The following is a 27747-nucleotide window of genomic DNA, read 5'->3' on the forward strand; positions in this document are numbered from 1 at the left end:
TGTGAGGACTGGAAGAGGACATGTAGGGGACATATCATTAATGACAAGAGACGGAGACGGAATGGAGACGCTCTTGGAGGAATAAACGCGGAGGAATTAGATCCACTGGATGCATTTATAGTTTCACTTTTACGCGTCACGGTTCTTGTTTTTCCTGCAGCAGCAGCAGCAGCAGCAGAGGAGGAGGAGGAGGAGGAGGAGGAGGAGGCTGGTAACAGAGGAGCTGGAAACCAGACAACAAGTCCAAAAATCATCAGCTGATCTTCCCCTCCGGCCACCAACTGGACTCAGTGACAGACAGGTTTGTGAAAGTTTTCATTTCTACATGTTTCCATGAAGAGAAGCAGAGAGAGAGATTTGAGCATTTCAGAGTAAAAGGTGAGCAGTCAGACAGGTGCAGCTCTGCTCGGCTCCTCAGAGGAAAGGAGTACAGTCAGCTGGAAAACTGCTGCAGAAGTTCACCAATCAATTCATTTGGTTGATGATTTTTTGGTGAACTGTCAGGATGCACTCAGTTATTAACTTGCTATCAGAATCAGAATCAGAATGGTGTTTATTGCCAGGTGTAAGAGGTATACATTAGGAATTTGCTTTGGTTTTGTTGGTGCAAGTTGAACAGTGTAATAACAAAAGAATAGATGAAAACGTTAGAATAAAATAAGAATAAAAAAAAAATTAAAAAAAATTCATAATTTTTTTTAAAAAAAAGAATAAAAAAAAGATATAAAGATAAAAAACAGGTAAAAGGTTAATTGTATGTAGGAGCTGATTTTCATGTAACTGTAGAGCAGGTGTGTAAATACATCAACCTCAACCCACCCAGGAATTAAGATAAAGTTATAAAAATCAACTTACAGCTACAAAACTTGTAGGATTTTTACAGGATAGCTAATAGAGGGGAACATATGAATTAAAGTGATAACTTTGCTGTTTGATTTATTGATTAAAAACACACCATAAACCTCTCCAGAGAGACTAGAGAAGACAGTTCTGGAGCTTCCAGTTGTACCACTCAATCATCCTCAGCAGATGAGGTTATCATGGGATTATAGATGTTAAAATGTCCATATTTATGATGTTAAATGTTGCATTAAAACACAGAGTAGTCAAGTCAGTTTTACATTACAACCCTCTCATTATGTGTTCATATTATATAGAATAATGTGTGTAAAAGAATAAGTGTCCCAATAGAGAGACAATAAAGACATGGACTGACTGGCTGTATGTAGGAGCTGATTCTTCATGTAACTGTAGAGCAGGTGTGTAAATACATAACCTCAACCCACCCAGGAATTAAGATAAAGTTATAAAAATCAACTTACAGCTACAAAACTTGTAGGATTTTTATAGGAGTTTATTCCAAAGCTAATAGAGGTCAAATATGAATTAAAGTGATAACTTTGACGTTTAATTTGTTGATTAAAAACACACCATAAACCTCTACAGAGAGACTAGAGAAGACAGTTCTGGAGCTTCCAGTTGTACCACTCAATCATCCTCAGCAGATGAGGTTATCATGGGATTATAGATGTTAAAATGTCCATATTTATGATGTTAAATGTTGCATTAAAACACAGAGTAGTCAAGTCAGTTTTACATTACAACCCTCTCATTATGTGTTCATATTATATAGAATAATGTGTGTAAAAGAATAAGTGTCCCAATAGAGAGACAATAAAGACATGGACTGACTGGCTGTATGCAGGAGCTGATTCTTCATGTAACTGTAGAGCAGGTGTGTAAATACATAACCTCAACCCACCCAGGAATTAAGATACAAATCAATGTATAACTATAAATCTTGTAGGATTTTTATAGGAGTTTATTCCAAAGCTAATAGAGGTAAAATATGAATTAAAGTGATAACTTTGACGTTTAATTTGTTGATTAAAAACACACCATAAACCTCTACAGAGAGACTAGAGAAGACAGTTCTGGAGCTTCCAGTTGTACCACTCAATCATCCTCAGCAGAAGAGGTTATCATGGGATTATAGATGTTAAAATGTCCATATTTATGATCTTAAATGTTGCATTAAAACACAGGGTAGTCAAGTCAGTTTTATTTGTACAGCCCAATATCACAAATTAACAATACGACCCTATACATATGTGTTCCTTTTATATAGAATAATGTGTGTAAAGAATAAGTGTCCCAATAGAGAGACACAAGAGACATGGACTGACTGGCTGCCCATCCTTCCTTTTCATTATATGGCTGCATCTTCCTCTCAGAGAAGGAAAAGTCGAGACCTGTGAGCTCTAAAGTGGAGTCCAGACGCTCCCGGTTGTCCACCAGCAAAATGGAAAAAAATATTTCAATTTCAGTTTTTATTGCACTCTGGAGACAGACTATCCCAGTGACGGCATGTACTGGAAAGAGTGTGACAATCCAGAGCTGTTAAAGTGTGATATTTTCCACCCAATTCCAATATCTGAAATCCCCAAATGAGTATTTTTGTCAGAATTTTACTTTTAAATGACAGAAAAAGACTGTAAACCCACAAAATGAAGTCAATTGGATGCAAAAATGTGAAAGCTAGATGCAAATTTTCAGGAAGGTTTTAGTAAATTAACAAAGAAATGCATCTTATCTCCGTCGTATCTAATATCTGTGTCTCTTTCATCAGATTTCTCTGCCTCTGTACCGTTGCACTGCAGCCAGTTTGTGCACTAAATCATATCTTTCTCTGCATCTGATGCACATCCAAGATATGAAAAGTTTGCAAACCACAAAACAGCATTCATAAATCAATCCAGTCAGATCTGTCAGTAGAGTTTTCCTCACATCCTGCCTGTCTGCAGCAATTTAACTTTTTTCATTTTAGATTTGGTCATAAACGTTCTTCTCACATGCTGCTCCTCCAGTTTATTACTACATTACTGTAGTTTTTTTTTTGTTGGTTTACACTCTAATCTTTTGACGCCGCTGGTGATTATTTTATCACATCAACAAAAACCGACCATATCTGCTTCTTGGAAATCAGCGAGGATGTCAGCCTCCTCTCCTCGGCCTTGAGTCTGCTCACGCTGTAATCATAATCTGGCTTTTTTTTCTGTAAATACCAGATTCCTTTTTCCTCTTGCGAATATCTGAGCTGAGGGGGAGTCGAAAGTCTGTGCAGAGGGGAGGTGGAGGATGGAGGGAAGTCCTGCTGCCGTCACCACAAATCCGAAGTCGGACTTTTAAGCACATCCCCCCCCTTTCCGTTCTCTCCGGGTTTCACCCACGTTGAAAAAGCATTCCACCGGCCGGTGCTGAAAAAACTCTCCAAGGTCACGCTGCTCAACAATTCCTGATGCCTCCCCCCCGCTCCGTTCACTGGTCGTCCATCACCCGAGATACCCGAGTACAGAGTGTAACTAAAACACTGTAAAGCACTGTACGTTTGTTTCTTCTCTGCTGTGTTTGCAGGCAGGTTAGGAGGCCGTGAGAGGAGCGTGTTGTGTAGTCACTGTGTGTGGTATCAGGGTGTAATCGCACTAAACACGCTGATAGATCTCTGGAGCGTTCACATTATTCATTCAGTTTGTGTTCCTCACAATCCTGAAAAGTAGAGCTGCAACGACTCATTGATTAGTTGTCAACTATTAAATGAATCGACAACTATCAGTTTGGGTTTCTTTACTCCTCTATGACAGTAAACTGAATATCTTTGAGTCGTGGACAAAACAAGGCATTTGAGGACGTCATCTTGGGCTTTGGGAAACACTGATCGGCATTTTTCACCGTTTTCTGACATTTTATAGACCAAACAACTATTCGATTAATCGATTCAATGAAAATAGTCGTTAGTTGCACCCTGACTGAGAAGGTCTCAGACCTGTGAGAAGAAAACTGATGTAATTTGAGCCACTTTAGGTTTCATAGAAGATCTCTGAAAGGTTGCTCATAAAGCTGTGTTGGTCAACGTGGTGAAAACCGTGAGTTGGACTGATGCTTACAGCTGCTTCCTGTAAGCATCAGTAAGTACTTTTCCAGTAGTTTGCATGTGTAATCTTGACTTCTTGATGTTTAACGCAATGATTCTCAAAGTCGTGGCGGGATAGTGAGCCGCCCTGCTGCAAAGGTCACATCGTTTTATAAATGATTCAGTGGTGTGTTTTCATCAGAGGACAGCTTTGGTTGATGTTTTACATTACTGTATATTTAGTGCCATTATAGCTAGTGAGTCATGATTGTTGGAGGTCAAGCTTTGAGGTGTAGGTGGATGTTTTGTTTTGTGTGCCAACCTGTATTTGTGTGTGCCATGTTTGGTTTGTGGGTGGAGACCATGGATGTATAGATAGAACTGGATACAGCGTTGGAGGCGGGGTCCCGTTCATTCACTATGAAAGTTGCTCAGTGGTGCATGAAGCGTAAATGGTTCGACTTCCGTCTGGAAAAGTACCCGGATTTTGGGCACATGGAACATGCGCAGTAGAGTCCGCTCGGTCACATGACTCGGTCACGACGGGTCCCGACGTCACGCCGTCACGCCGTCATCACTGCTTGAGCTTACAAACTTTCTCATTTTACAGCTAAACCGTGCACAACAAGATGATTCTGAAAACATCTGAGGAGAGAAATAGGCATTAACGTAACATAATATTGATTCATATTTGATCAGCGATGCCTAGTTTGACCGTTTGGTCGGAGTTCGCGAGTGATTGACAGCTGGCTCTCAGAGACGGCAGCTGGACAGCAGACCTCAGATCAGCTCTCACTGCTTGTTTTCTTCTGGTCTGTGAAATCTTGCAGATGCCGTTAGGAGCACTGGAGGACAAAGAGTAACATGATTTTTTTCAGGTTACCTGTTTCATGAACTACTGTCCCAATATAGCGACCGTTTTATAAAAATAACTTTTTTAATCATAATTGCTCCAATCTGCCTACTTCAGCTTTAACATTTGTTATAGTGAAAACCAAATAAAATGTATGTTGTCTAGAAAAAGAAATGGAAAAATATGTTATATATATATATACATATGTTTGATTATCATGGATAGATGAAGAAATACAACCCTTTATGATCCCTGTTGGGAACATCCATCATATGAATGTAGGCCTCAGGGCAAAGGTTAAAATAGTCTTGCTCAATGGCACTTTGGCAGTTTGAACGTTGGTGGAACTCGGCTGCTGTTTTCTCTGTGGTTCAGTGCTGTGGATAAGTTCTCCTCTCCTCTCTTCTCCTTTCAATAACGGCACACTTTCTCACCTGCCTTTTATATGTCACTCCTGCCGTCACAAAGCTCTCCGAAGGACAATCTCTATTTGTGCAGTAAAAACCTGTCAAATTTTCACTACAGCCCAAGACTAGATTTCTGTGGCTGTAATGATTCGGCTTGGGCGGAATCTATTTTTTCATACTTTCATACCTTGCTGACATTTCACCGAGGTATACAGGTATACAGAAAAAAGTTTAAATACTTATGGCCATAGAATGATAGATAGATAGATAGATAGATAGATAGATAGATATTTGAATGGTTCCAAATCTAGTCCTGTAACGTCCCGACCACTCGCATTTGCCATTTTTCTCAGCTCAGCTGCCTGTTCTATCAGTACAGACTGAACTATGGTAGCATACTGTATGCCTTGGACCACACTACATCACCTACAGCTTCTCTGTATCAGCTTAGTAGAAAGAGGAGCATCTGTATTTGTGATGGTATTGGTAGTAGGGTTCAAATGTGAACGGTTCCCAACCCTAATTGGAAATCATACCTTCAGGGTTTCTAAATATCTTGTTATACCTATAGACTGTATATAAGAAGTGGACGTAGTCACCGTTTTTTGCAACCAGAAGTGAGACGAGAGGGTGGAGCTAAATACAACCGAACGCTGAATAAGACATTTTTTGGCGACCAAAAATGTCATGATTAACTTTGATGAAGTGAAAACACACTGTGAAAGGGTTAAAGTCGTAAGACGAAAACACGGACATCTCCCAGACTGCCGTGTTAGCGACCTGTCAATCATAAGGTAGCCCCGCCCTAAAGCATCCCCTGCTTTATGGTCTATCTGACTCTAAATGGGACCATCATTTACTAAATGAACATCATGCTGTATTTGAAGAAGACTTGAAACTAGAGATTGAGACCATAAACTCATGTTTACAACGAGTTTGGCATTTTGGCCGTCACCATCTTGGTCTTTTGCAACCAGAAGTGACATGAGAGGGTGGAGCTAAGCACAACCCAACGCTGAATAAAACATTTTTTAGGCGACCAAAAAGGTTATAATTAACTTTAGTGAACTGAGAACACACATTTAATCTGGTAAAATAATCATTTAATCTCTGATATTTTACGTTTGAAGAAAAGTGAGACACTCAGTAAACATCTCAAAAGAAGATGAAATGATGAAGTGAGGATGTGGTGTATTTTTTGGATGACAGTTGACGGGACAGACCCGTCTGGCAGGTGAGACAGTGACAGGTACAATTACTCTAAATCTCCACGCTGTAATCAGCCTGTCGATTCAGCTGAAGCCTCCCTCTCGCTGTCGGGCTCCTCTGTGAGCCAGCAGCAGCTCTGTCCGGCTCCTCCCGCTCCCATGTAATCTGTCCACCTCTTCAATTCAACGAAGCTCTTCTCCTCCGGCAGCCTCCTTGTCGGCTTTGTGAGGCCGAGAGAATGGAGGAGTTGAGGCCGGCTAATGGTTTTACTGGGGGGTCTTTGTGTTTCGGTATGTGGTGCTGGCCGGGAGCCTCGTTCTGAGGAGAAGGGGGCTCCTTTATACACAAGTTTTTAATATACTGGCCTGCAAACTACGCTCTCCGGAGGAACATTGTAGTTTCATTCATGTTCTTATTTCATGCAACTCATGATATTTCTTGTTGCTGAATCATGCTTTGTTAAAGCTGCAATATGTACCCGAAAGTGCAGCTCCAACAAAGATATTTGTGTTGAAGACAGACGGACTTTGACCTTATCTTCTATCTTCCAGAGGTGGCAGACCTGAGCTACATTTGTGCTCAGAAACAGTATCAACAGATTTTTTTTTCTTCATGAGAGATCCCATTATTATGAGATTTTTAATAAAAAATCTCAAGTGTGAACAAGGCCTTGGACGGACTCTCTTTGGCTGGGTTTTCATTGTCGCTGATTCACGAATCACAATGGTGTGCCAGTTCTTTACAACATGTTTGGACTCGATGTTAAAATTTATGTACTAAAATGTTGTAACTCGAAGTGTAAATAACCGAATAACACATCCAGCATCGCTCAGACTTGTGGTTGTCCAGAACAAAGCGTGCCAGAGTAGAACACGTTTGTAATATTACTAATAAAAGCAGCAAGCAACCAGGAAAGTAAAGCCGTTGGTCTTGTGTCTACAGAGTGGATCATGAGATACAAAAATGACATAAATGAAATAATAAAAAAAAGGGATGCAAGAAAATAATTATTTTCATTATTAATTAATCTGATGATGATTTTTTTTTTATTGTTTAATCTATGAAATGTCAGGAAAAAAAATAGATAAAAAAAGATATTAAGCCTTCAATTATATAAAATTCTGATAGAACAAAAACAACAAATCTTCACATTGGAGAAGCTGGAAGCAGTAAATAAACATACTGTAAATAATAACAAGTCAATTATCAAACCCTAGACCATACTGAAAAGTCTTTATGAAGGGTTACATGACGAGAAGTGGATTTGTTGCTTGTTTTGAAAATAAATATAACTAGGGAGGAATGATCTTGAGTGTTTGAGCAAATTCAGTCTTGTACTTACTTACACCAGTCTTCCTTTTGCCCTTTAAATCAGTAAATTGAAGTCATCTAGAGCTTTAAATTTGAGAATGACCTTTTAAAGGTGCTGTTAAGATATTTAATCAAGTAGTAAATGTTACAGTAAGATACACTGGCACTGGAATAGGGGGGACAACTAGACTTCTTGTCCCCCCACTTTCAGGTGTTATGGTAATAAGGTGGTGACGTCTAAGGCCCTGTTCAGACCTGGTGTTAACATGCGTCCTGAGTGATCCGAACACAAGCTCTAAGTATGTCTGTTCACACCTGGTATTAGAATGCAACTCCAGTGACCACTTGTGATCTGATCTCACTTCCCCGCTCTATATGCAAATAAACATGTAGTAAACACACGGCTAATACAGCAGACGTTGGGACGTAATATCCTACATATTCGTGAATTCAGATACATTTTATTAAAATCAAAATAAAAGGTTATTGTACGAGGACCTCCGCGCCGCTGGCACCGACCACGATTACACAGACCGGAGGAAAACCAGCAGTAAGAGCTGATCAGAGGTCTGCTGTCCAGCTGCCGTCTATGAGAGCCGGCTGTCAATCACTCACGAACTCCGACCAAACAGTGAAACTAGGCATCGCTGATCAAATATGAATCAATATTCTGTTACATTAATGTCTATTTCTCTCCTCAAATGTTTTCAGAATCATCTTGTAGTGCACGGTTTAGCTGTAAAATGAGAAAGTCTGTGACGCCGCTGCCATTGTAAAATCTGGTGAAGGAACGCCAAGTTCTGGTCACATGACCGGAGCACAGCCAATAGGAACGCTCTCTCAATGAAATGACCTGTGATTGGTCAAAGTCTCCCGTCACGGGTTAGATTTTTTAAAGCCTGTAAACAGAGCCATGAGGAGGTGCAGAAGTCTAGTTATCTCTCAGAACACTTGAATTGCAATATGCTGAAAGGTTATTATGGAATTTTTGCCCAATGATGCCAAAAATATATACTGCCTACTGCAGCTTTAATGTGGCCTAGGACACATTCACTACACACTGCTAAAAGAATGTGGCTATATGTGGCCCAGACCACCTCTGAATGTGGTCTGAGTGATCGGATCTCAATGCGTCTTGAGTGCGTTCACACCTGTACTTAGAGCTGTCCACTTGTGATCCGATCACTGAGGACGCATGTTAATACCAGGTCTGAACAGGGCCTCAGTAATGGTACACTGGTTACGGTAAATGAGCCAACGACGATAGACGCGACTGTGTGCGTCTGTCACACCACCCCTCAGCTACTTAAAAAGTAAGAAAGAAAGCAGCAGCCCTGTAGGCCTGTCTGTTTAGCTGCAATATGTGAATGAATCAGTGGCATAAAAGCCAGAGTTGCATTGAGACCTTTGACCCCTGTCTGCCTGATGATTTGCCATGGACGGCCTCCATAAACACCAGCCTGTCCAAAGCTCAAACTTCGTCTAGATATTCAGATAAAACAGTTGTTTTACACAGTCGATGGTAAAAGCCTAACTACTAACTGAGACACGCAGCCCGCAGAATAAGTGAGTGATTACATCTTTTTCATGCCTTTTGATTCATTGTGCATTTAAAATAGAATTTAATTAAGTAAATCTAGACTGTGAGGGTTTAATTCTGGCAAGTCTGAGACGTGTGAAATGTCAGCCAGAATGCAGGCTGTTAGTTTTACTATAATTATTTCTAGTATTGTTGCATCTTGTGGTTATTCTCCAACAGTTTAATTTCCCGTCATACAGACATACAGTCTGTAGAATCCACCTCCACCCCTCCTTCTGTGTGATTTGCTTGTTTTATAAACCTTGATCTGGTTATGTTTAGCTCTTAAAGTTCAATTCTCATGGGCACAATAACATTTTCATTTAGCTTATCAGCGGATTTAACTGGCAGCATTATCCACGGTCACTCACAGCCAGTGTTAACGCCAGAATAATGACTAGGCACGAGATATTCCTGCATGATTGTGGTGTGAAGGGCTTCGCCAATCTTCGGCCAGTCTGAGGCAAATTTTGCTTCCTTCATGTTTCTAATAATGTTTCAAATGTGGACCCACGTTACAGTTATTGGAGGATTATTGGCTCCATTCCAGTCAGTACCAGTTGCTGTGGACAAAACGCTTATTTTAAGTCCCATCATCTAAATACTTGTCATAGTTAGCTGATTGCTGTGGTAAAAGTTTGTACATTTTTAAAGTTAAATTCATCAATCTGGTGAACTTTGAGAGCAAAATTAAGAACCTTGTGCTCTTGTAAACAATGTTGTGCTCTTGTAATCACTTTGGTTTTATAGATATTAGGGCTGTCAATCATTAAGATATTTAATCACAATTAATGGCGTGATTGTGCATAGTTAATCGTGATTAATTGCAAATTAACACATTTTTCATCTGTTCAAAATGAACCTTAAAGGGAGATTTGTCAAGTATTTAATTCTCTTATCAACATGGGAGTGGACAAATATGCTGCTTTATGTAAATGTATGTATATATTTATTATTGTAAATCAATTAACAACACAAAACAATGACAGATATTGTCCAGAAACCCTCACAGGTACTGCATTTAACATAAAACAATATGCTCACATCATAACATGGCAAACTGCAGCCCAACAGGCAACAACAGCTGTCAGTGTGTCAGTGTGCTGACTTGACTATGACTTGCCCCAAACTGCATGTGATTATCATAAAGTGGGCATGTCTGTAAAGGGGAGACTCGTGGGTACCCATAGAACCCATTTACATTCACATATCTGGAGGTCAGAGGTCAAGCGACCCCTTTGAAAATGGCTGTGACAGTTTTTCCCTCACCAAAATGTAGTGTAAGTTTGGAGCGTTATTTAACCTCCTTCATGACAAGCTAGTATGACATGGATGGTACCAATGGATCCTTTAGGTTTTTCTAGTTTCATATGATGCCAGTATCTTCACTCTAGCTTTAAAAGCCCTTCATTAACGGGTTAAAGTTTCCAAAGTTAGTAGGAAGTTGCTCTGAAAATAGAAACTGGGACGAGTTCCATGACACCTGAGTTTACAGTACAAGCTGTGATGTTTAACATCAACACATGATGGACAACTGACAAACAGTGCACTGAGTTAATAGCAAACATACTGTATCTGTGTAGATGTATCTTTAATTATCTGTGATTAACAACATGTTTGACTTGTTATGTGTACAGCGTGGCCACGCAAAGCACACGTGGCTTCTGTCCTCCAAAATGAGGATAATGGATGTGGACGAGCTTTATAAAACATGTTGGTCTGTTATGATGTTTTCAGTCTAGAAATGTCAACTATAAGATCCGGCGCCTGCTTTAGGTCTCTCTGTAGTTGTGCTCGTCCCCGGTATTCAGAGTGAACAGGTAAGGGTGCATTGTTTTGCTTAAGGTCACTTTGACCTGACATGTGTGATGCACATGTTGACTGATGATGATTCGATTGACCTTGTGACTATTTGGCATGGCGTGTCCTCCTGTCCACTCCGCGGTGACGTCACAGCTGAAAGCTTTAGAATAACAATATCTGAGCTTTCATTCCCCCCTCGTTACTTCTAAGTAGAGCTGTCAAAGTTAACGTGATAATAACATGTTAACGCAAATTCATTTAAACGCCACTAATTTCTTTAAAGCATTAAGGCAATCAATCTTTCTGAGGTTGTAGGTGACTCAGTTTTAGTGTGAAGATACTGGTATCATATGAAACTAGAAAATCGAATGAATCCATTGGTACCAACCATGTCATACTCATAGGCCTCCGTCGGTCAGGGTGTGAGCATGGTTGGCACATCCTACGGGTCTGGCTGTCTGGTACAGCGTCTCTTGTGACTGAAAAGCCCTATGCGAGAGTGGCAGTCTCGATCACAGAGGTCGCATCTGTGTGTGGTTTCTGGTCTGCCTGCGTTGCTGCGTTCTTTCCTGTGGGCCCTCTTGTCTGCCGCTGCATCCTTCAGTTTTTGCTCCCCTGTCATGAGGTGTTGGTGCAAGGTGCTTCTCCACCTTGTGCGGTCAACCGCAGGAGCCTCCCAGGACTTGGTGTCGATGTTTAGGGCCTTCATGTCTCGCTTGCAGTCATCTTTGAAGCGCAGGTGGGGGCGACCTATTGTTCTGCTCCCAGTTGTCAGTCCTCCATAGAGGAGGTCTTTGGGGATGCGACCATCCTCCATGCGACAGACTGCATTCACTGTCTCCAGTTCACCGTCCGGGAGCGTTAACTTAGCAGCCACGGTGCTTTGTGTAGTGTCGCGGACATGCAGCCACTTTCCCAGTAAAAGTCTCCACCGCACATTTAGTTTAGTTTAGCAGGTTGTCAGCTGTGTGTCTGCCCGGCGTAACGATACTCTGTCTGCCCGGATTAACGATAGCGATTGTCCGACAAACAGTGTGTGTGTTTGTGCTACTTTAGCATCTGTAGCTCTGCTGGTAGCTTTGCGCTCACCATTGTCACACACATACGACTGTATGTGTGTGACATCAGCGAGTTTCCGACAGACCGTGTGTGTGTTGTCGGTGGCGTTCTAGCTGTGAACGTAGGTGTAGCAGACAGTGTGTGTACAGTTTATTTGTCGGTGAATAAATGCTACGAGGCTACAACTCCTCCGCTCAAGCGAGCTGTAGATGGGAGCCAACTTCCTGTATCTGTAACGCCGGCTCAGACTCTCTTAAGGTGGACCAGCTTTTCCACTTCAAGTAACGAGTTTTTCTCAGCTTTTTAGTTAATTATTAACGTTTCTTTTAACCGTTTTAACCGATAGCGTTAATCGGTTAAAACGCTTAATGTCGGTTAACGGTTAAACAGCTTTTTCATTAGAGTGAAATGACATAACGTGAATAGACATGAATAAAACTTTTATACATCACCTCCCTGAACATGATTTCCACCTCAGTCATGTCAGATAGATTTTCATCGGCAATGATGAAGACGGCAACTCTCATGATCCCACGCTACTATACGACGTCATCAAACTACCTCTTTTGTTATTGTTTTGATTGAGAGCCCCCTGGTGGCAGAAAATACATATTGTGCGTTTAATCACGTTGTCATATTGCTTATTAATGATGCAATACAAGATGGATTTAGCTCTGTGATGCCATCATCACAGGTTGCTGATGTCTTTTTAATCTTCCAGAACGTGTCATAATGACGAGTGCTGGTTCAGCCGGTTTGCATGAAATCAAACCGGCTGAACTGGCACTTGCAATATGCAGTTTATTTTCTTAAATCACTCATACATGCCACTGAAGAACAAATCTATTCATACGAGGCAAAGCGTCTGTCTGTTAGGTTCAGTTTGGCTTTTTCATACTTGTTAAGTCATTGCAAAGTCTACTGCACAACATGTCAATATATGTTACAGGACATCACAGTCCTATTATTGATATCAGTGCTAGCTCACAGTGTGAATGAATATTGTACGTGAGTTGTAGCAGTCAGTCTCATGGCTCGTGTTTGATCAGTCAGCAGCGTTCAGTGGTGCTTCAAACACCACACAAAGTATTATCTTCACCTTTCTTCCTACCGTTCCTTCGGTTTAAATTCAGGGGAAGATCCGGAGTTCCTAGAAAAAAAGCAGAAATCTCGTCCCCACGTGCAGCAGCAGCAGGATCTCATTTGACGCTCTGGACTGTGATGCACTCAGTGAAGAAAACATGCCATTATCTTTGTGTTTTCATGTGGATTCTTGAGTGTCCTTGAATAATAGCAACAGCGCTGTCGGTAGGACGATCCCTGTTAACTCCCAGTGAGCTGAGCTGAGTCACAACAGGTCAATATTAGATGAGAGCGTGAGTCCAGATGAAATTAACCATGAAAACGACTTCTTATTTCCAAGAAAGGATGCATAAAATATCTCAGTTAGTGCTTTGTCAACAATGTCTGCGTCCACTCCAACAGGAAGTTCTGCTTTAAAGACGGCAAAAGGGAGACTTTTAATGTGTCTTCCAGGAATGAAGCGATCGGTATTCAGAGAGAGGCAGATATTAAAATTATGCAACAATTCTCATTTCTTCTTATTGATTCATAACAATTTAAACATGTTTGTTTTTTTGCTATCATGGTCTACATATCCCTTTAATTTTTCTTGTGGTTCACTAGTTGATCATTTAATAGGACTTGTTTCACTGGGAGATGAATTTCAACATGTAGTGAGGACCTGCTTTACAATGAAATGTACTCTGTATTGGCAAGAATCTAGCAATGATACGTATCGTGATACAGAGGTTATGATTCAGTATATTGCAATAGAGTAAGCAAGGTGCAATTTTTTTAATCTAATTTTAGGAAAACTGTCATAGTATAAAGAACACACCACCACATGAACACATTTTATGCAGTCAGAACAGATATGAATTTGCATTTATCACAGTCCCTGTAACATCCATCATAGCACTAGTATTTGTGCAATATGAGACACTGTCTATGGAGGACGGAAACTGCCAAAATAAAAAAATAATTAATAAATAAATGACTCAATAGATAAATAAATATAAAAAAGACTGGAGTTGATAAGCAGAAGTAGACACCGTTTAGCTAACTAACTTATAGTCATTCACTCTGACCCCATGATGACACAGATTGATTTGCATGAGGCAGCTAATATATGCATAAAGAAATGTAAAAAGAAATGTTTAACAAATGCATAAATAAATAAGTTTGGGGAAATAAATAAGGGGTGAAATGCAAAAGGGAAATCATGCAGAAATAAACAAAAATAAATACATACATTTAAAAATATAAATGCAAAATAATAAATGTAAAAATAAATAAAATAGATACATTTAAAAATTAATAAAAATAAATTGATAAAACTGAAGGGAAAATTAAACAGAAGAGTAAATAAATAAGGGAATTAAAACAAAAATAAAGAAGCAAATTAAAACAGAAATATCAATTTATGTCACCTTTTATCAATTAATAAATGGATACATTTATTTTTAATATGTTTGCTATATTTAATGACATATTTATTTATTGAGTAATTTATTTATTCTTTTTTTTATTTTGGCAGGTTTCGTCCTCCATAACTGTCTGCCACGAATCTTTGCATGTAAACTATTAATTAAAAATCAATACAGTGTTTTTAACAAACCGCGATACTCGATACGATACTCAAGTGTGTCGATATTTATTTTTTATTTTAACCCAGTTTTAATTTACATGGATTTTTTTAACTACAAATTTCTAAATCAGTGCTTAGTGAGAGCTGGTGAGTTGATTGTCTGTGTGTTAGTATGGTGTTTATTGTTTTATTTAAATGTGTATTTAATATTTTAACACAGTATTTCTCCTACTCTGCCACAGGACTCGTCTTCACCAGAACATGCAATAGAGGAAGCAGCTGCATCATCATATTCATCACCACTGTGATCAGTAGACTCCCCCCCCGACATGGCCTCCTCTCCCGGGCTGGATGCTGACCCGTTACCTCTGATCCAGCTCCAGGAGGTGGACTCCAGCAAACCGGCAGAGAGGCCGAGCTCCCCGGGACTCCTTCCCGCCGTGTACAGCCCTCCTGTGGGCATGGACGGCCACACCGTCTGCATCCCCTCTCCATACACGGACAGTAGCCACGAGTACAACCACGGCCACGGACCTCTAACCTTCTACAGCCCGTCTGTGCTGAGCTACGCCAGGCCGCCCATCGCCGACAGCCCGTCGTCTCTGTGCTCGTCCCTCAGCCCGTCGGCCTTCTGGCCGTCCCACGGCCACCCCAACATGCCCTCACTGACTCTGCGCTGCCCTCAGCCTCTCGTCTACAATGAGCCCAGTCCACATGCACCCTGGATGGAGGCCAAAACCCACTGTATCAACAGCAGCAGGTAGGTTTACTGACACGGACCCATGGATGGAAATAGTACAGCAATAATAGCTTAAAAAAGGGTGTTTGGTGAGTTCCAGTTGGTGAGTTTGAGGGATAATTGCCACGACTTTGTGTCTTTAAATTGACCTCTGGAAAAACAGGTTTTGTGACAAAATAAATGTGGCTTCGTATTTGTGTTGGAGGACTTAGAACTGTGCAGTCCAGTCTAAGTATGTGTCGTGGTTTGGCTGCAATCTTCACTGAATTCTGCTGTTGTGTGCTTTTGGACTGTGATTAGTTAATTGCATTAGTTTTTATAGACATCTTTAATATCTTTGCTGTCCTCCCACTGAGGATTTTCTTTTCTGCTGTATGTTACTGATCAAATCAGACCTTTCAGATCGGCTGACTTTCACAAACGTGTTGTTAAGACAAATACTATTAAAATCAGAAGAACTGAGCTACAACAGCGTGATCTGGAGCCGAGACAAACCTCAGCTGCATACAAAGCCCCTTTCAATCGGCATTCATTCCCGGGACAAATGACTCTACAGTAGTCACAGGTATTTATCGGCTCCAGCTCCGATCAGCGGTGATGGAAACATGACACCCGGCGTGGACGTGCTAATTTTCACCCCTTTTTCTGGTGCGATGCTATGTGACGCGTTGAAGTGAATATTTAATAAATAAATCAACAGGGATTTGGACAATTATTATAATGTATTAAAGGCAGGGTTGACGATGTTCTCCAGTCTACACTATTTGTTATGTTGGTTGAAATGGTCTTTACACCCCGACAGCGATCCATTACTGATGAACTCTGAAAAAGGACCGGAAAAGAGCCGTCATCTGTAGCTGCTGTAATCCTGTAAAAACGTCTACCAATCACTGACTCGCGGTCCGCTTGGAAAGAACCAATCAGATGCCTCCCTGCGTCCCTGCTCATACTCTACCCTCGGCGTGCACCAGCCTGAACTCAAAGCACGTTGACGCCGCATGTTTCCTGGAGAATGGAAGAGAAAACTCAGCCCTGCAGTAGCACTGCTGCGGTTACTTGTCATGAGGTAGCGTTGTTGAGTTGAGGTCCTCTCTCCGCTCTGTGTCTGTGTAGTAGTTCCGATGCGGCGGTGCTCGTGCATGTGTGGTTTATCTCTTTATATCCAGTCATTATCTGAGCTACCAGTTGATAGCCATAATGGCCGTTGATGCTGGAGAGTTATACCCCCATTATGTTTCAACGATGTGGAGTTTTCTGATGTAATTTCCTCGTTGACTGAGATGCAGTTGTGGAGACATTTTCAGCAGAAGAGTACCTGACGGCTGAATGACGGTAAAAAACTCCAAAATGTCAAGTTGTCCCTTTTCACAGCGTCTGTGTTTCCTCCTGCAGCTCCATCATGGGCTGTAACAAGCCGCTGGGGAAGAGGTCGGGGGAGGAAGTCGTGAACTCCTCCTTGTGCTCGTCTGCGGCGGGCAAAGCCGACATGCACTTCTGCGCCGTGTGCCACGACTACGCCTCGGGCTACCACTACGGCGTGTGGTCCTGCGAGGGCTGCAAGGCTTTTTTCAAGAGGAGCATCCAAGGTATCAACTCTGTTTTTCTGTCCGTGATTACGCTCCATCTATTCCTGCTCCTCGTCCATTTAAAGTAATTCTGTCTTTCCTTTCCTTCCCTCAGGACACAACGACTACATCTGCCCCGCCACAAATCAGTGCACCATCGACAAGAACCGACGTAAAAGCTGCCAGGCCTGCCGCCTACGTAAATGCTACGAAGTGGGCATGATGAAGTGCGGTAGGTGCTCACCTGTTTAAGAATTAGCGGCGTTGAAGGCCGACTGTTGCTCGCCTCACGTCACCTTTGTCTTGGCCATGTACGTATCATAACAACGGCTTGTATATCCGCCGTCCTCGCTCTTCCTGTTTCCCTTTTTGAATGATGGATAAAGACTACCGCCGCCTGCTGGTTTAGAGAGTTATCTCATCTCGCGCAGGTGCAGAACGTACGTAGTAGTCGGCCGTCGACTGTAGTCTTCGCGGTGTGTTCGAGTGCAACTTTTTGGCCAAGACAAAGGCGACGTGAGGCGACGCAACTGGTGGCCTAAGTCGCCGCTAGTTCTTTGATGTCCGGTTGGTGAGTCTGGGCCTTCAGAGGGAACCAATCTAAACACCAATGCTGTCATTATTCTATAGTCTATTGCCACATTAATAACAACTCATGATACAAACAAAACCATTTAAAGCATTTTTAAATAACACATTATCTCTAACACAAAATCTACAAATGACCCTGATCTTTGTAGATTTGTTTGGCTGATTCCAGTTAGAGGCTCTCTGCCCTTGAAATCAGGCTGCAGGGATTTCCAGGACATTTTGAATCTATCACTATTTGTAAAAATTAGGTGCTGCAGACCTTGAGATTTCTGTTAAGTGTGTCTTATTTTAGTCATTGAGCTCTGTTGATTGCTCTGTGAATCTGGTGTGACTTTGGTTTGTTGCACTGCGGCGGTGCTGGGAACCAGGATCCTCCACACACATCTAAGAGTAGAGAGAAAAAGTACTGAATGAAGGGATGACGACCTTTGTGTTTATAAATGCCTTTGCTCTACTAAAGGCACCCAAACCACCAGAAGACCTGCTCAGAGGTATAGACTCTAGGTTTCTCGTTTTGAAGCTGCTAATATACAATATTCACTCTTTCCCTTGCTGTGTTCGTGCTCCAGGTGTAAGGCGTGAACGCTGCAGCTATCGAGGAGCCCGGCACCGCCGCGGTGGACTCCAGCCTCGGGATCCCACAGGCAGGGGTTTGGTCAGGGTGGGGCTGGGTCCTCGGGCCCAGCGGCACCTCCACCTGGAGGCTCCCCTCGCCCCACTCGCCCCCCTCCCTCAGGCCAACCACGCGCACCACTCGGCCATGAGGCCGGAGGAGTTCATCTCCCGCATCATGGAGGCGGAGCCTCCGGAGATCTACCTCATGGAGGACATGAAGAAGCCGTTCACCGAGGCCAGCATGATGATGTCCCTCACCAACCTGGCCGACAAGGAGCTGGTCCTCATGATCAGCTGGGCTAAAAAGATCCCCGGTAAGATCCAAACTCTTCATGTGAATCCTTGTTGCAGAGCAAAGATTTGTCCAGGCTTTTAATGACAGTCCAGTTTACATGTAATCAAATGAGAGGCTTCCAGTCGTGTCGAGGTCGAGGTCAGGGTAAACAGTAGAGCCGTGATGTGTTCACTGCTGATGGTTCTGAATTAGTGGAAACAGTTTGTCACCATCAACAACATGAGGAAGTCAGGCTCTCTGAGCAGCTGAGGGCTATGGAGGTAAAAACAGAGCCGAGGCTTCAGTAAACACATCTTCATCATTCATCATTCATCTTAGTGTGTCAGAGTGTGATGGTTGAGTAAACAAACAAATGAGATAATGACATGGATGGTTATCCTCTCCTCTCCTCTTCCACTTCCACTTCCTCTTCCTCTCCTCTCCTCTCCTCTCCTCTTCCACTCCTCCTCCTCTCCTCTCCTCCTCCTCTTCCGCTCTTCTCCTTTTCTCTCATCCTCATCCTCTTCCTCTCCTCTCCTCTCCTACCCTCTCCTCTCCTCTCCTCTCCTCTTCCACTCCTCCTCCTCTCCTCTCCTCCTCCTCTTCCGCTCTTCTCCTTTTCTCTCATCCTCATCCTCTTCCTCTCCTCTCCTCTCCTACCCTCTCCTCTCCTCTCCTCTCCTCTTCCTCTCCTCTCCTCTCCTCCCCTCTCCTCTCCTCTCCTCTTCCACTCCTCCTCCTCTCCTCTCCTCCTCCTCTTCCGCTCTTCTCCTTTTCTCTCATCCTCATCCTCTTCCTCTCCTCTCCTCTCCTCTCCTCTCCTCTCCTCTCCTCTCTTCTCCTCCTCCTCTTCCTCTCCTCTCCTCTCCTCTCCTCTCCTCTCCTCTCCTCTCTTCTCCTCTTCCTCTCCTCTCCTCTCTTCTCTTCTCCTCCTCCTCTTCCTCTCATCTCCTCTCCTCTCCACTCCTCTCCTTTCCTCTCCTCTCCTCTCCTCTCCTCTCCTCTCCTCTTCCTCTCCTCTCCTCTTCCTCTCCTCTCCTCTTCTCCTCCTCCTCTCTTCTCCTCTCCTCTCCTCTCCTCTCCTCTCCTCTCCTCTCCTCTCCTCTCATCTCCTCTTTCTCTCCTCTCCTCTCCTCTCCTCTCCCCTCCTCTCCTCTCCTCTTCCTCTCCTCTCCTCTTCCTCTCCTCTCCTCTCCTCTCATCTCCTCTTCTCCTCCTCCTCTCCTCTCCTCTCCTCTCCTCTTCCTCTCATCTCCTCTTCCTCTCCTCTCCTCTCCTCTCCTCTCCTCTCCTCTCCTCTCCTCTCCTCTCCTCTTCCTCTCCTCTCCTCTCCTCTCATCTCCTCTTCTCCTCCTCCTCTTCCTCTCCTCTCCTCTCCTCTCCTCTCCTCTCCTCTTCTCCTCCTCTCCTTCGTCCTCCTCAGCCAGTGTTCATCCCAGCAGGTATCTCCGTAGGAGAGGTGTTAATGTGAGGGGAATCACAAAGACCATATTCCCTGATGTTTCTTTCCTTTACTCAGACGGAAGTGAAAATGAGTGTTCATTGTCTGCTTTATAAAAGATGTAAGAAAGCACGGACAGGTGAGCGAGGCGCTGTCGAGCTAAATACACAGTGACTGTTCAGTGATGTCATTATTGTAGATTTAGCTACTGTAGTAGTGCTTCATCAGATTAGGACATTCATGTCTATAACTGATTGATAGGCTCCTTTAAATATCTGATTTACTGGATGTAGTTTAACAAATATCTTCATCAAAAGAAGAAACAAAATGTGACTTAAATCAGCTGTCAAAATCTTAAATTGCTAATTTCCAGTCTGTAAAAAGCGTTTTCATTCTGAGGTGAATTGTGCCTTTAATGCTCAGTGTAAATATGCTCCAGCTACTAAACATCCTGGATATGAAAGGTATGTTAATTCCTGTTTTCCTCTGTGTGATGCGTCCTCAGGTTTTGTAGAGCTGAGTCTAGCTGACCAGATCCACCTGCTGAAGTGCTGCTGGCTGGAGATCCTGATGTTGGGCCTGATGTGGAGGTCGGTGGATCATCCCGGAAAACTCATCTTCTCTCCAGACTTCAAACTCAACAGGTGAGAGCCGGCTTTTATACCTCTGACATCAGACAGATGACTAGAACTGCTTGACACATAGAGCTACTGAAATTAATCTCCAGGTTCTCAGCTTTCAGATGATGTACACCACTTCTATGTGACATCTACTGTTGACTTGTTAAGGGGTTAATGAACAGAGGCGTCAGAATGAGCTACAGAGGTGTGTTTTTTTCGTTTTCTTCTGGATGAAGATTTCTTTAAAACCATACTTGTGTGGACAGAAAAAACGCTGTTTACAAAAATACCCATGCACGTGTAGACTAGGCCTCATACGAAGGCCTGGCTCTCTCTTAAGATAAATTAAAGGTACTTGAACTGCTTTTTTTCCTGACTGTGAGTCTCGTGTGCAGCTGCCATGTTTGCCACAACAGCGCCGGTGGTTACAGTGTAATCATCCCACATCGTTCCACTACGATGCGTCGACATCACACAATAAACGGGGAGTTCACTCAGGCCTTGAAACAGTAAAGATATCAGCAGCACTTGCTGCAGATATATCTCCGATTCCTTCCGGGCTGCTGGCTCGTTTTTCTTGCCAAAAATCTTTTATCGCTCGACTATTCCCTTCCACGCTGACCTTCAACTTTGGCCAGACAGCAGTTGGCTGTTTCTGGTACGTCGGTTCACGCTTTGTGTTCACGGTAAACACAACATGTAATTAGGCTGCCACTTCTATCGAGCAGTTTGGATCTCCTTATGAACCATAAGTACACTTAATCCTGTAATTTGTCAGCAGTTAATGAAACATTACAGCAGCGTGTTCTCTCTGCTGATCAAAGTGCAGCAGAATGAAGACAGGAAGTGGAGCTCAGATTACCGTTTTGTAGCTGTTGTTAATTCATTTAGAAGAAAGGTGTGCAGCGCTGTGCATGACCGTATCAAACACATACAAACACAGAGGATTCTTTCTGTGGTTGCATTTTCTATGAAGATGACGTGTTTTCTTTATCCTGGTGGGATGAGTTCAGTGTTTGACCTTTCTCCCTCCACTACCACGGAAACTATCACTATAGGCTTAGGTTAACCTTGATGTGTTTTCATAACACAGCCTTATTTTTCTCTGTTGAGAGGTCCACCGTTAGCCTGTGGTAGCCCTTTCTCCTTGGACCGCTCAGGAAAACATCCTGGATGCTAATCCATCCACTTACTCAACGAGACGCTCCAACAAAGACAGAAAGACAGAGTCGTTTTCTACTTTCCTCTCTCTGATCGTAAAGAAAAGACGAAACGTTTTTTTCTAGTGTTTTAGAGAAAGATGCCACGGTGTGAATCGCCTGGTTGGAAGCCGTCGGCTGTTGGTGTCTAATAAACAGAATTTATAAAGTCAGAGGTGCAAAGATCTTGAAGATAACAGGACCATCAGTAATGTAGCCAATCAACACTTATTGAATCTAGTTTTGGGAACAGATGTGATGTATCTTGAGAGAGGATGGTTTCGTCTCCCGTCTCCAGCTCACCGCATAAATTAGCATGACAGTTGTAACGCCTGTAGTCGGATCCAGGTCCTCCCAGTTGAATTAAGCATCTTTAATGTGTGTTTAATAATCAAAATAACAGCAGCAGAGCAGAGCAGAGCACCGAGGTTTGTCTGTTAGTTTGCTATTTGTGCCAACTAATAAGCTGCAGTGTTATCAAGCGTATGATAACACACCTGCCAACCAGGAAGTAGAGTAGGGCCGGCTATTGTTTCACATATTTAGTATTTTAGTGCCTGTATGATAATCTCACCTGGTGTCGGTGTGGTATGTTAACATAGAGGAAGAAAGAGTTGAAATAAATAATAATATCTGACAGAGATAAAAAAGGATATCAGTATTTTGTCCTGCGTTTTGTACAGTGGAAATAAGTATTCAGTTTATGTAGTTGTGAATAGATGCATCAATATAATGTACTGTATACAAGAAACAGAAAATATAATAGTACAAAAGGAATCCAGAAAAGTGTTTAATGTCGTCTTAATGGCTGTACAATAACTTTAAAGGTCCCATGTTGTAAAAAGTGAGATTTTCATATCTTTTTTTATTATAAAGCAGGTTTAAGTGCTATATAAATATTGTGAAAGTATCAAAACGCTCAATCCACGGAGATATCCACACAGCACGTATTCAGAAACTTTGCCTTGAAACGAGCCGTTTCACATTTGTGATGTCACAAATATACAATATATAGACCATTACACAGTTTTAAATGTAAGCATTCTAAATATGTCCCTGTTTACAGACTTGCACACCAATCCACTTGTTGTGCTAACCTTAGCATATGTTACTAACGGCGTACGGCTAAAACTGTCCGGGCGGAACTCACGCTTGTGAACTTTGGTTCCACATGACGTGCATTAATCTGCATACCGTTTATTCTGCATGCACCAGACTGTGACTCCAGGATTTATCTGCTCTCTGTGACTTTCTTTTTTCACATCTTCTCTGTTTCACTCTCTCTCTCTCTCTCTCTCTCTCTCTCTCTCTCTCTCTCTCTCTCTCTCTCTCTCTCTCTGTGTGTCTCTGTAGGGAGGAGGGCCAGTGTGTGGAGGGCATCATGGAGATTTTCGACATGCTGCTTGCAGCCACTTCTCGGTTTCGTGAGCTGAAGCTTCAGAGAGAGGAGTACGTCTGTCTGAAGGCCATGATCCTCCTCAACTCCAGTGAGTTTTACTGACGCAGACAAACCACAGGTTTCACTTCATTTCCTGTGTGACGGATGAGTTCAAATCCTGTTTGACTTTGTCCAGTCGGTACATTTGGCTCTTACATAACCCAGTTTGTCCCTCTGCTTGGTTTGTGGTTACTGACTGACACTATAATCTGAACCTAAGTGGGTCAATGACACCTGTCACATATCAGCTTTCTGATAAACTTAGAAGTTTAAGTCATTGAGAATCTCTCAATAAAAGCCATTTTACAACAGAGTATTGATCTCCAGAGTTACACTACAGCGGTCTCTGGATGTGGTTTCATTTAAAGTGCCGGTGATCCTCCCGCTGAAGTTGGATTAGCAGAACTTGTCGGCTTGTTTGAAGAAGACATTGGATGAAATGACCTGTGAAGATGGACTTTATTGCTGCGCGGCTTTTGTTTTTCAACCTTTTCATGTGTTCCCGGCGGTCACCGTGTCCTCACCCAGTCAACCCCCCAGTCAACCCCTCACACAGCAGCAGCAGCAGCCACCGTGCCGGTTTCACCGAGGTGATTGACCTCTCTCTGCGCGTCCTCGCAGAGTTTAACTAAGTTCCTCCCTGACAGACACACACGGCGTCCTCTGCCAGACTCTGTCCTCTCTGTTCTCTCTGTTGACTCTGCTCCACTGCAGCTGGCGTCAGAAACAAATTGTGAAAGAAGTGAAACGGAGTCTGAAACGTCGAAGAGAACAAGGAGGAATTTAAAGATTTATGTATTTGGACAGAAGGAAGGTTGTGGCTCAACTGTTCAGTCTGTCCTCTGTCTGTCCTGGTGGGTGGACAAGCTGTTCTACAGCGTCTCCTCTCTTTACATCTGGATTGTCCATCATTGTGTCATTAGGGGGTCTTTGATAAGCCAGATGTTTACATGTGGTGGATACTGTTTAATTGAAGAAAGTCAGCTGGTAGCATGTAATTGGTTTTTGGTTGTGTAAATGTCACAACTAAATGTCAGCATCACCATTTAAAGGGTAACTGTGGTTAATGTTTTTATGTCTACGTGACTAATGGGGGCTCGCAATTTCTGAAATTGGTCCAGTTTTGAGGGAGAACGCTGCAGCTACTAAACAGGCTGTAATGTAACCGCTCCTCACCATCAGTTTACCGCCACTAAAAGTGTTTGTTTTTGCCGCTGACAGGCTCAGATTGTTATTATAAGTGTCTGACAGCATTATGGAAAGAACCCTTCAGAGGAATCAAATGATTTTTTGGTAACACGTCATTTCACAGGTCTGCAAATTCCATGGTAATTAGGAATTAGCAAGTAACCTATTTGAAATTTCTTTGGAATTACCGGCCAAATTACACCAATATATTTACCTCAAAATTTATAAAAAATGACTTTATTATAAACATGATTTAATAATGATATTCTAAAAATAGGAGTTTTTTAAGAAAAATTCGAAGAAGTTATTTGCTAATTATTATCTATTTATCAGCAGACATAGAAATAAAGCATATCAATTAACTTAGTATTATTTTCCTGGATATATATTAAATAAATTACCAGATAATTATTAAATAATGTTTTATAATAAAGTATTTTTTAGTAAATGTTGAGGTAAATATTGGGGTAATTTAGCAGTAATTCCAAAGAAATTTTAAATAGGTTACTTGCTAATTATCACCTAATTACCATGAAATTCGCGGACCGGTAAAATTAAGTGTTACCCCCTTTTCTTATTTTCGCTTGATCCGGTCTATCTGTTCACTCTGAGAAGTCTCGTTCTGAAATCTCTTGTCACATCCACATTGTCGAAATCCCGCTAAATATTCAGCAATGACATTGAAAATCTTTTTAGATAATACTGATCTACGCTTTCTGTACTCCAACAACAACAACAACAACAACAACAACAACAACAACGTCCCGTGGTGCTCCTCTCTCCAACTCTCACTCATGTTTCCACTGTTGTCTTTTGGCAACAAATCACATGACACAATAGCAAAATTTCTGTGTAGGGTTCATAATGTTGTCAGACACTTCTAATAACAATCTGAGCCTGTTAGTGGTAAAAACAAACGCTTTTATTGGACGTAAACTGATGGTGGAGAGTTTCCCTGAGCGATTACATTACAGCCTGTTTATCGGCTGCTGTCTGCAGCGTTACGTAACTTATGATATACAACAATTGATAAAAGGTCAATATTGGTCCCAAGACTTATCAGTCTACCTCTGTAGTAGACTGATAATCAAAAAGTGATAATGTGTCTACCTGTTAACACGCGGCCGCGCTGTGTGTTGCAGATCTGTGTACGAGCTCCCCTCAGACAGCCGAGGAGCTGGAGAGCAGGAGCAAGCTGCTGCATCTGCTGGACTCGGTGATCGACGCTCTGGTCTGGGCCATTTCCAAGATGGGCCTGTCGACCCAGCAGCAGACTCTGCGTCTGGGACACCTCACCATGCTGCTCTCCCACATCCGCCACGTCAGGTACAGACAGACACGACAGGAAACGGCCAAACCGCAGCCGAATCCAGAGACTTTTAAACACTAGCCAACTTTGTCTTTTTTTATTAGTAAACTCTCACAAATGTATTCACACATTAAAGCTCAACAGGTATGAATGAGCACGTACAAACACTACAGTCTCTTCCAATAGGTGGTTACATGAGGCGTGGAATATTAGGGTCCATGTAAACGCAACATGTAATTCACTCTTCCTGCTCTCTGTGTCGTCTTCCCCTCCTCTGCAGTAACAAAGGCATGGACCACCTGTCCAGCATGAAGAGGAAGAACGTGGTGCTGGTGTACGACCTCCTCCTGGAGATGCTGGACGCCAACACGTCCAGCAGCGGCAGCCAAGCGTCATCCTCGCCGAGCTCCGACTCGTACTCCGACCAGCATCAGTACCCCCAAACCCCGTCGGCCGCCGACCACACCGCCATGCCTCCGCATGGACCCAATGAGGCCCCGATCCTGGACAGACACCTGCAGGCTCTGCCCCTCCAGTCCTCAGCGCCATTTCAGAGTTTAGCGGCGGCTCACATGGTGAGCAACGAGTAAGTTACAGTGACAGATACTTTAGTAATACCACCAGGGATATTTTATTACAGCATTCAGAGTTTCACTTGATTCAAATGTTAAAGGTATTCAACTATTTTGATGATTACCTTATACAACGCCACTTATAAATGATCTGAACTATCCCTTTAATGACAGTATTTGAGCAAATGTACTCTTTTGCTTCACCTCTGGTAAATAACTGTTACCAACTTACCTCACAGATACATCCATCAGGAGCAGTGGTCACTGGATGCAGGAGACGACGGTCCATCGGTGGAACCAACGGGCTACATCATCGCTGATCGGGTTGTCATGGAGACGGCCATCGAGGGGTGACGGGACTGGAAGAGTCTAACTGAGACTGAACTTTTAATGGCTTTCCACCCCTCACCCCCAACGATCGAGAGAAAAGGAAACAAAAAAAAAGAAAGTGCTGTTGTGAGGTAGTTTTTTTTCTCCTGTTGAGATGTTTTTAGTCTTTGAAAAAAAAAAAATGTTTTTGATCGAATGTATATTTTGTGTGCGTAAATATTTTTTGTGAATGTGCACTACAGTCGGTGTTCGCGAGGACGTCGCTGAACCTCTGCCAGTCAGTTTGAGCTCTTTTTTAAATATCCAGTATTTGTATCTCTTTTTTCACCTTCGGTGTAAACATCCAGAACAAGCCGTCGACGACCGGCAGCGACTCACAGAAAGGTGCATGTGGTCAACACACAGTTCCCATCCATTTCCATTTGAGGGTTCTTAGTCATATAGCTTTAAAAAAAAGGCAGTGTTTTCTATCACACTCTGGTGTTTTTCCTCTTTCACTACTACTCTGTACTTTGGTGTTTTAATCGGTGCCTGTTCATCCAGGATTTTTCTACTCTCTTTGTACAAAACTACTAGTTTCAGTGGAGTCAAGAAGCAGCAGTTTGACCCCTTTTCCACCAACTTAGCTCTGGTTCTTGAACCGGTTCCTGTGCGAAACCGCCCACGTTTCCACCAGTTTTGAGCAGAAGGATGTGTCATCAACGGAGGGTGTTGCACAATGCACAACGGAAGTAAACAGTAGCAGCAAAATGGCGGGTTGCATTGATTACCTGCAAGCTTTTTACAGGTATTTGGTATCACTTCATTTAACAGGTCCGCAAGTTTCATGTTAATTGGGTGATAATTAACCTATTTGAAATTAATGCTAAATTACCCAAATACTTACCTCAAAACGTATCGAAAAATTACTTTATTATAAACATTATTTAATAATTATATTCCGCTATTTCCCAATAGCTGATAATGTATTTAATACATTTCCAGGAAAAGAAGACAAAGTTAATTGATATGCTTTATTTCCATGTCTGCTGATAAATAGATGATAATTAGCAAATAACTTCTTTGAAATTTCCTTAAAAAAACTC

The 27747-nt window shown here is 42.4% G+C and overlaps 1 protein-coding gene across 2 annotated transcripts; it reads left to right on the top strand.

The window, feature by feature from the left end:
• Nucleotides 1-27681, top strand: esr2b (estrogen receptor 2b). Of its 2 annotated transcripts, none has more exons than XM_037746669.1 (10): nt 1-301; nt 15024-15541; nt 16913-17106; nt 17201-17317; nt 18246-18605; nt 20512-20650; nt 23179-23312; nt 25594-25777; nt 26041-26346; nt 26572-27681. In XM_037746669.1, the coding sequence occupies exons 2-10, from the start codon at nt 15111-15113 to the stop codon at nt 26684-26686; spliced, it is 1980 nt and encodes a 659-aa protein (XP_037602597.1). In that variant the 5' UTR covers nt 1-301; nt 15024-15110; the 3' UTR covers nt 26687-27681. The 2 variants fall into 2 exon arrangements, with proteins under 2 accessions (XP_037602597.1, XP_037602598.1); XM_037746670.1 differs by lacking the exon at nt 1-301 and adding an exon at nt 9018-9256.
• Nucleotides 27682-27747: the final 66 nt, after the last annotated feature.

Source organism: Sebastes umbrosus, chromosome 16 (assembly GCF_015220745.1).
Source record: "Sebastes umbrosus isolate fSebUmb1 chromosome 16, fSebUmb1.pri, whole genome shotgun sequence".
Taxonomy (NCBI): domain Eukaryota; kingdom Metazoa; phylum Chordata; class Actinopteri; order Perciformes; family Sebastidae; genus Sebastes; species Sebastes umbrosus.

Excerpts from the sequence above, each read along its gene's own strand:
- esr2b (XM_037746669.1), top strand. The coding sequence starts at position 15,111 with ATGGCCTCCTCTCCCGGGCTGGATGCTGACCCGTTACCTCTGATCCAG. Across the intron at positions 23,313-25,593 it reads CATGATCCTCCTCAACTCCA|ATCTGTGTACGAGCTCCCCT; the intron begins GTGAGTTTTACT and ends TGTGTGTTGCAG. Across the intron at positions 25,778-26,040 it reads TCCCACATCCGCCACGTCAG|TAACAAAGGCATGGACCACC; the intron begins GTACAGACAGAC and ends CCTCCTCTGCAG.